Raw genomic sequence first — 10,140 nt, 5'->3', positions numbered from 1 at the left:
ATATGTGAAGAAAGAGTCTTATTTCTTCTATTTATTTTGGCTAGGTTGTTTTTTCTTTTCCCGATCTTTATGGATTAGGCTTGTTTATATTTTCTTTTTCCTTAATTAAGTTTTAGGCTTGGTCAAATTGTGTTTACCCAAAATCAAGCAAGAGACCACATAAAAATACATAGAAACTAGAAATCTAAATAAAAAACCCACAACTAAATATATAAATATATATAACGTAGAAGGCAAGGACCATTTCATTTTAACTAGTCTCCAGGAAGAAGTACCTATGGTATACATGCATATATATATATATATATATGTGTATATAACTATTCTAATTTAGAGAGAGAGAGAGAGAGAGACTTTCAGGGAAATAATTAGGTGGATAATTTTTCTTCCTTTTCTTATTCTTCAAAAATATTATGCGCCCTACAAATTACTGAAAATTTTCTGTCCCGGGGAAAGTATTTTCTTGGGGTCAAACTGAGTTTTCATCTGCTGAAAATGTTTCCACTTTGCACCAAAATGATCCATCCAATCCTGTTGAGCTTCATAATGCGGAAGATACTGCTTAGCCTGTATACCAGCGTCATGGCAAAACTGCAATATTTGCTTATTTACTTCATCAATTGCCTCCCATTCACTATAAGAACTCGAATGCAAAAGACCAATGGTGTAGAAAACATCTTCCTCTGGAATCACCGCGGACATTTTGACATCCCATCTGAACATTAAAAAAATGTTACACAATTTGTCTTGTCACAAAAAATATGGGACATGATCATGATCACGTTGTTAAAAATGTATACTAGTACTTTTATTATAAGTCCCGAAAAATAAAAATAATAGCATACTTGTTTCGGTTCATCGGGTAAATGATAAAGACTCCCATGGGCACGCTTTGGTTAAGGAGGATGCCCTTGAAAACCCCAGAATTAAAATCTGAGACTTGTGACTCTGGCACAAAGAGGTTTAGCCATGGATGAGGAATTTCCCAACGCTGTAGTTCGCGGAGCTTTTCTTCTTCACTTTGCACTCGATTTAGAAAATCTTCATATGTTACATCTTTTACAAACCCAAATCCAGGAACAAAGCTTAACTGATCAAGCAGAATTTGGAGATCCTACATGCATAAAAATTAATTATTTTTAATATTACGTATCTATACTACAATTAGAGAGATTAATTACAGTGGTAAGTACAACACATTGTTCTAAAAAAAAAAAATTGACGATAACTAGGATTAATATATTGAGAAAACAACAGTTTCTTAGTAATAACTTAGTCCCAAATTCTATTTGCGACAAAGTCAATAATATACTTTTATTCACACCGCATATATTATACATACATATATATATATATATATATATATATATGGTGATGCAATTGTTGGTGACAAAAACCACTTTTTAATCACAAAAATAAAATATTGTTTTCTGTGACTAAAACCTTTAGTCAATATACGTATTCATTTTCGTAATAATCTTTTATAGTCACGTTTTCTGTGCGTTGACTCATTGTTAGTTATTAAATATACATAAACATATAAAACATAATAATATTGATGATATCATGTTAGAAACTAATAACGATATATATATATATATATATGAAGATTATGACTTGTTGAAGATACCTTGTCCACAGAATTCTGGGTGCTATCATCATAATATTTGGCCAGTTCTATAGAGTAGACGATGCCGGATTGAGTAACAAGAGAAGTTATTCTCAACTGGTCAGCTGTTGGATAAAAGGAAAGGTCTAAAGGACCCTGTCGCATTAGAAGAAAACCTTCTAGGTAATCCACTCCATTTTTTTCCTTTCTTCCATTCTTTGAGATCAACTTTTCTTGGTCTTTCTTAAAGGCCAAGAAGTCATTGTAAAACAGCCGAACCCACTTAACCTTTAAAAAAAACATAATTAAGTGAGTAATTAATGGAAACGAAATTTTTGGATAGACCACGAACACAAAAAGACACGCATATGTACTTAAGGGAATTTTAAAGTAGAAACTGTTGTCTTAACTATTAGATTAAGTTTTCAACGGCCTGATCTGTGATTAGAGCAGTTTCATATCATGCATTACAAATTTTTAAATGGACACTCATCAGACCACCGAAAACTTAAGCCAATTGTAAAAGTAGTAGATCCTATTGATATTTTAAAAGAACAAATTCTACCATAGAAGTTCCCTTATTGTTATTGGTTACCAAAATTTCTTTGCTTAAAAAAGTCCAATTTTATTAGTATATGTGAAGAGATCCATACCCTAGTTGGCGCTGGAGCAAGGGCAATTCTTGCTCTAGTTATAATCCCAAATTGGCCTAAGCCTCCAAGAACTGCATAAAATAGCTCAGATGCATTGTTTCTCGAGCAAGTCACAAGATCGCCTTTTCCTGTACATAGGATAATTAAAGTCAAGTATAACTAATTAAACAATAGTAACCAAATAATTAAGAAGAATAATAAACTATTCTCAGACGGCATGCTTAAGATTTTTTTGTATAACTCTAATATTGACAATTTGACTGGTTATTTAAAACCAGAAAATTACATATATGGTGTGAATGTTACTATCTTAAGATAATATACCAAATCTGTCGATTAATCCAACAACAATTTACCACACAAGTGATAGATATGGACACACACAAACACACACACATATATATGTATAGTTCCAATATTAATTAGTATACTATATGTGTTTGACCAAAAGCTATATATATGAGGGAGCAAATTGGTTTTAGATACATAGTTTATTGACGCCTGATTTGTTCGATTTCTTGTTTTCTTTGATAATAATGAAGATAAAAAAAATTATCACCACGTCATTTCACACGGCCATAATAAAAATAATAAAAAAAATTGAGTTAAAATCCAATTAATAACAATATTTTCACACGTAAATAAAGGAATAAGACAAGTTTATATCTAATATCATCGATCATCGGTTTTTCTATGTTGATCTTTTGCCTAAAAAAATAAGCAAGATAAAAAAATCCAAGAAAATGTCTTCGTCATAGATGTCATAAGACTCAAATTCCACAATTATTATCATCTTAGCCTTAATTGCTTGAAGATTTGTATTGTCCTAGATAGTTGTTCTTAGTTAGCTTTTTCTTCATATAAGATTAATGTTGACAGGAATTTGTTATAGTTGGACTTATATTATACGTCCTTTGATTGTATGACAATAAATTATCATATTTTGTTTGTCTTGAATAAAAGACATTGTGGAATGAATGCAAACTTGAAGATTTTAGCCACGATATTCCATCTAATATATAAATATATATATATATATATATATACACACACACACACTTGTCTTCTTTTAATAATGGAATTAGTAAGATTAAATTACTTGGCTTTTTCGTTACAAGTGTATTATAGCAGAGAGAGAAATGTAATGAATGTATAAAACATGTAACTTATATTTGACCATAGGTAATAATAAAATTTTCAAGAAAATCCATTATAAAACACGCACTTTCAAAAACATGTGTCCGAGCAGGAGGTTTACTTTTCTTTCCAGAAAAAAAAAAAAAGAGGATAAATTTATTTTCACCAGTGAAAAAATATTAAAAAAAAATCTCTTCAAAACAAATATTAGAAAATACTAATTAGATAAACATGTCTGCAAACAAACCAAAATAGAGGTATCCTTAACCCTATCTAATATATAATTCTGAACTTTCAAAGATCAGGAAGCGTCACTAAAATCTCTAACGTGATCTTTCCCTCGCAAATAAATAAATGGTCTAACATGATCAACACATTCAATATATAAATCAAAACTAGCTTTTGTTGACCTTCAAGGTACTTCTTTCAGACTAGAATTTTTGATATCTTAAAGTGTAAATTATAAATATCTCTTTAGAGCGAAAAAGACACACAGGAATATGTGCAACAATGACAGTTTTTTAAAGTGTGTTTTTAAAAAATGTTCCCAATTTTGTTTAAAAATGTCTATTTTATAAAATTTTAAAAATCAACAATTTATGTGATTGAAAATTGAAAATTGATAAATGAATAGACAGCTAAATAATGATTATTAACCCATGATCCTTTAAAATCAACTCATATCTTTTCATAAATTAATCAATAATTTATAAAATATTTGAAAAAAAAAGAATTAATTTAACAAAACCATGAACGCGCCTTTAATTAATTTAACACGATTAGAAAAATATTTGTAGTCCCATTAGTGCAAAGCACCATCACTAATAAAAGAAATGTGTCTCATCTATAAGTTTTATATTACAGAATTCATCTTTTATTAATAAATGGTATTTAACACTATCAGTGTCTGCAAATCCCACCTTTTTCTGTCTTTCACAAACAAAGAGCCAAAAAATTTGCCCATATACGACTGACACATGTGATCTTTTTTAAATTTAGGCCATGCAAATAGATATATGATGCACATGGTTCTTGAAAGGGTCGATCATCAATATCTCTTAGGTTTAGACCACCCTATTTACACACCCCACTATCCTATATACTAGATGAATCTAACCCAAATAGCGCTGACAAAGTGGGGAAATGAACTGATCAATCACTGTTTCATTTTTAGGTTTTCTAGCATAAGCATTATTGGAGTTACTTCTATCGTTGGAGGCCACAAAAAGCAAAGGACAAGGGAAAGCCATCATTTCATCATATGTGGGAATTTCCTCCTTTTACGACAACTATATGGAACATGTCACACTACTTGAAGATATGGGGATAAAAATGAAGATAAGGAAATTTCACAAAATAAGGTTGCTTATAATGATGTCCACCAACTTGGTACATGAAATTCGGTTAAGTTGATGCAAATGGAACTAGTTCATATTTTTTGGCAAATGGGATTTTGAGGTAATTTTCTTGAGTTGAGGTCATGAATAGGTTCTGGATTTTGTCTTCCACTAAATTAGTTTTCCGATGTTGTTTGTTTGTTGACAAAAAGTCATTTCTTCCTCTATAAAAAAATTCGATAAAATACATTTTATGATCGATCTATCTGTGAGTTATATATGTGTATCCTTTGTTTCTATCTATTGATATGAAAAAATAAATAAACAAGATAAATAATTCACATGTCATTATTCAACTAATAATAAGTTGTATGAGAAAAACAAAGTTATATATATATATATATATATATATATATATAGAGAGAGAGAGAGAGAAGTCAAACCTGTGATAACATCCATTTCATGGACACTGCTGATCTGAGGACCAAACCTGAAGGTTTGCCCACTAATCCCAGCATTGGAAAGCGTGCCACCAACAGTTATGTACAAGTAATCAGTCCAAGAGACCGGGGACAAGCTATGCTTTAGGGTATCGCGCAAAACATCAATCCAAATCTGCTCACCTCCAACATCAACATAAGGACCCAAATGAAAATTTTCCTTCACAACCTTAATCCCAATATTATAATTATTATTTCCATGCCTCGCCAACGACGTCATATTTACCACAATACCCCTCCTAGCCATGGCCTGTCCGCGCACAGAATGGCCTTGGCCTCTTGGAGCAATACTAGCAAGAGGACTAGTAGTACCGAAGTACTTGTCGTCGTTTGCTATTTGTATTAAGGTTTTGATGTCGTTTGGTGATGTTGGTTGGAAAACTGCATCTGGGGTTTCGTTGAATATGTGGCCATAGTCGGTTGAGGCTAGCTCGAGTGATTCGGTGTCGTTTTGGAACTTGTCCGAGATCAAATTTAGTGATTGGGACGTGGTTGTGGCGGAATACAGGAGAAGAGTAGTTACTACGAGGATGAAATTACCCATGTTGAAGTGTAATGTTATTGTCATTAATTTTTCTAGAGAAAAAAAAAAAAGGGTCAAAAGAACATATACGATTGGTGTAGAGAGAGAGAGAGAGAGAGGAGAAAATCCTTGTTTGTTGTTTTGTAGTAGGGCAACAAATTAGCTTGTATTTATATACGTTGGATGGCATATCACTGATTTATTTAGGACATGTATGTATGTGTGTATATATGCACTAAAAACGTGTACGCTTTTTCAAATTCACGCAATGAGTACAAAAAAGGCATTAATTTGAAATATGTACAATGTGCATTGTGCATGCTTTCTCAAAGATACGCAATCTCTTGGAAGTAATGACTTATTAATTCATTCAAGCAAAAGGACCAGGATAAAAAAGAAAAAGAAAACGTTGACTATATTAGGATTATAAACAAAATACATATATTCTTTTTTAGTCAAATATGGAAATCGAGTCACTAGATTACGTATTAGTACTAGCACAAATCCTTACGCATTTGCAACATAGAAGAGGCAAATGAAACATTTTCTTAGGGTCAAAATTAACACCATGATTATCATCGAACATATGGACATCATTTACAAAATAGGTCAACAAAAATCGATTGGCCGAAGAATCAACTTAAGAGACAGTATCGACTGGAGCAGTACTTATTGAGAATGGTGTCCTAAAAGTATGAGATATAATATGATATTTATGATTTATTTAATAAAATAGTTTATTCATTATTTTATGTGCATATATTATTGAATATTTTATAAATATCACTGAAAATTTCATAATTATTTATGTGACCTTAAATATTGTATATCGGTTTTATATGTGAGAGGATAATATTTAAGGATAATAATCAAAATGATGTTCGTAATGAATTTAATTAAAGTTCAAAATTTTTAATTAAAACATTACTAATACATGTCATTCCCATTCAGAATGGAACGGTGTTATCTGTACTATTAATATAGCGAGATATTGAATGAGTATATTACGCATAATGATATTATGTGGAACTCAGATACATACACAATATGAATTTTTAATCATTTCCGTTAAGTATGGAAATTCTAATTGAATCTACCGATGGTCATATATAAAATGATCTTAAACCTGAGTTATTAGCATACTCCTATTTATGAATTTGTGTCTTTTGATTTACTCTGTACGGATTCTGAGATCCCGAATCCTATTCCTTGTATTTTGGAGACATGATGAAGTGAGTAGTCGGGAATGTTATTATACAAGACGGAATCCATTCCTTCTTGAGAAAGAAGTAGATAAATAATTCTTTTGATGGTTGATTCAGTACTTGGACCAGTAGGAGCTCCGATTCTTTAATTTATTTTATGAATCACTGTCCATTAGAGAATCAATGGTACTCAAGGATAAAGATGTAATTAGAGAGGTTAACGGATTTCACCTAGCTCCAATTATGGATTATTTATGCAAGATTGATCTATATGTAATGATTATATCAAATGAACACTTCACAGTTTAAAAGTAATTTATGTCTATAATTATGGGAGTGCAATTTTTAGTTTATAGTGGCGTAACTGTTGGCATTAATAGAATTAATTAATTAATTAAAGTGTTTAATTAATTATTAATTCTATTGGAGCTCAAAATTATAGGTCTATGAGTCTCCGCGTCATCCTTGTGATCCTACAAGACACTAAGGGCAAAATGAGAATTTTAGAATTATGAAATTCTTATAAATTAAATAATGTAATTATTTAAGTTTAAATTTGAATGTTGGAACACACATGTGAAGGTGTTCACATAGTGTGAATGCTCATCACAACGTGAATCCCTCTAGGATTCAGTTGCTTGCTCTCTAAGTTATTAAATTGACTTATTTGATAAGTTGTCCAATTTCAAATTCAAATTGATTTGAGTTTGACTTAAATTTGAATTTGAATTTGAGTCAAAATTGGACTACAGGATAAATGCATAATTTTACCATATTCCCTAACTGCAGTATGTGCCTACCACATGGAGGAATCTCCCTGTGGTGGCCGGCCAACATTTGAATAAGGGAGAGTAGATTTTGTTTCAAAATTAAATTAAAAGTGAGAGATAATTATCAAGTTTTATCTTGGAGATAAATATTAGACTTCTTCTGAGAGTCTGGCTACTACTTTATAAATAGGAGATTGTAGAAAATTAGAGAACACGATTTTTGCTCTCTCCTAGCATAGGTGGCCAAATATTAGAGAGTGAGAAAAGGAAAAATTTTCTCCCAAATTTCATGTCATGCATGTGTTGGTGTTCGTAGGAACCTTGAGTGTTTATTTGCTAATCTCATTTTGTTTAAAGTGTGCCCACACATGTCTTCGTAGATTCAAGGAATTAACGAGAAAGATTCGGGTGTTTTAAACTAGCTTGGAGCAAGGAACGTTCGTGGTCAAAGAACTCAAGTTATCGACCTAATCATTCATTAGGTAAATAAATTATTTTGATTCATTTATTCGTACATAAATTAATGCAATCTATAGAATAGCTCAAAGTTTTTTAAAAAATTTTGTTATACACGATCCGCTTCATACATGCTTCCGCATCCGGAATCGTTTCATAAACTAACAGTACGAAGACAGGAGACCCGTTGCGACCACCACGGATAAATCATGAAAGAAAGTTCCTTGGAAGCCACGAAAAATAGATCAACCAAATTAGGCAATAAGAACTAGAATCGGATCAAATTTGAAGAGTAAGCTTCCCTAATCAAATCAGTAAGCTTCCCCAAGCTTCTCTTCTTTCTTCTTCACCATTGGAATTGTCCTTTTTACACATATAGTGAAACTCTAAGACTTTACATTAGACATAGCCCCAGCCCCGTGTGTTTATTTATTTTTTCACACTTTACATTATCGTTCTAACGTTCTATCGACTCAATTCACTCTAATAGATTCACCAAAATGATCGACATAATTCTCTAAACAAATTTAATTGTCAAAGTTCGACCTCTACATTTATTATAAAGAAAATAACGAAAACGAAGATTTTCTTTTTACGGCACTGAAAATATTTGATGATGATCGTATAATTAAAGAAGGAAAAAATAACCAAAAAAAAAAACCCCTGTTGATGAGACTGAGTCGATAATGTCAGTGATTCGATGATGTATGCATGGATTCCACTTTGGTCATATTTGACATATACGCGTTAATATTATTTAAGGGTACAAACGGCAATAAAATGAAATATAACTGACTCAATGATCAATTATATGTATCCTTCAAAAAAATCAATTATATATATATATATATGTATAGATTAGAAATTTAGAATCAGACCAATTGAAACTTTCTTCTCATGTTCCTAAAAGTCAAGTTTTTTGTTTGACCTTCCCACTAAATATTTCCTTACATTAACTCTATCTTGATTTCTTAATTACTCGATTCTTGGCTGGCTTCCCGTAAAATAAATTCACGTAATCTTCCCTATAAAATGCTAATCAATTCCTTCTTCAATGTCTTTCGGGATTTTCAGCCGCCCATATCAGCCTAGGAAAATGACCATTTACTAATTATAGCCTTAGCACTAATCAATACCATCACAATCAACCTAATCTCTTATGCCTTGTGATTTTTGCGGTTGAAGTACTGAATAGCATATTTATGAAACTAAATGAATTAAATAACATATTTTAAAATTATTTAAAATAAATAGTAGTTTACGCAGTAAATAAATTATTTACCGTATAAATAGTTTATTTATAATTAGTAAAAATATTTATTTTCTTACGTAAATTTTTTTTAAGACTGATAAAAAGATTTTTTTCATGTAAAAAAAAACTTTTAAGATTTTTTACCACATAAGTTATTTTTAACCCGTCATAAATAAATCATTTACAAATGATTCATTTACCACATAAATTATTATTTATCTCAAATAATTTTAAAATATGCTATTTACTTAATTTGGTTTTAAAAATATGTTATTTACTACAATTTCCCACAAATTTAAAACTCTCTTAGTCTCTTTTACTTGTTTGCTTTTGCTTGCTAAAAGTGTTATTACAGCTTTGTGCCGCTATAATCAAACTTCTCATGTTCCCTGAGATTTTTTTTTTTTTTTTTCAGAGAGAATTCTTTAAAAAAATAAATAAATAAATACGGCAATTCATGAACCAAGCCATAAGAAAAAAATTAGGCTAAAAGTGGAATCTGTAACGCTACTCTTTTAAGATTAGGCCTCAATTGGTTTGTTGTTTAGACAAGGGAAAGAAGAAAAAGAAAAGAGAAGAGTACCCTAACGAACGATAGTAATAATAGAGAACTTTATACTTACTCTTAACTCATTTCCTTTCGGTTGCATGTAATAGTCAAACCCACAAGCATTCTCAACACAAGCCACCGCCAATAT

The 10,140-nt window shown here is 30.9% G+C and overlaps 1 protein-coding gene across 1 annotated transcript; it reads right to left on the bottom strand.

Moving 5' to 3' along the window:
* Window positions 1–366: 366 nt before the first annotated feature.
* LOC21409908 (cytokinin dehydrogenase 4) lies at window positions 367–5,797 on the bottom strand. The gene is made up of 5 exons (XM_010091752.2): window positions 5,180–5,797; window positions 2,263–2,390; window positions 1,631–1,897; window positions 846–1,114; window positions 367–715 (listed from the first exon to the last, which is right to left on the bottom strand). Exons 1-5 carry the CDS (start codon window positions 5,778–5,780, stop codon window positions 421–423), a joined length of 1,560 nt encoding a protein of 519 aa, XP_010090054.2. The 5' UTR covers window positions 5,781–5,797; the 3' UTR covers window positions 367–420.
* Between the last annotated feature and the right edge of the window lie 4,343 nt (window positions 5,798–10,140).

The sequence above is a fragment of the Morus notabilis genome, unplaced genomic scaffold, assembly GCF_000414095.1.
Source record: "Morus notabilis unplaced genomic scaffold, ASM41409v2 Scaffold329, whole genome shotgun sequence".
Classification (NCBI taxonomy): domain Eukaryota; kingdom Viridiplantae; phylum Streptophyta; class Magnoliopsida; order Rosales; family Moraceae; genus Morus; species Morus notabilis.
This window is presented reverse-complemented; position numbering and strand designations above follow the sequence as displayed.

Coding starts and splice junctions, on each gene's coding strand:
- LOC21409908 (XM_010091752.2), bottom strand. CDS start 5,780: ATGGGTAATTTCATCCTCGTAGTAACTACTCTTCTCCTGTATTCCGCC. Junction 1,898..2,262: donor TTGCTCCAGCGCCAACTAGG/GTATGGATCTCT, acceptor TTTTTTTTAAAG/GTTAAGTGGGTTCGGCTGTT. Junction 716..845: donor TACCCGATGAACCGAAACAA/GTATGCTATTAT, acceptor TTTAATGTTCAG/ATGGGATGTCAAAATGTCCG.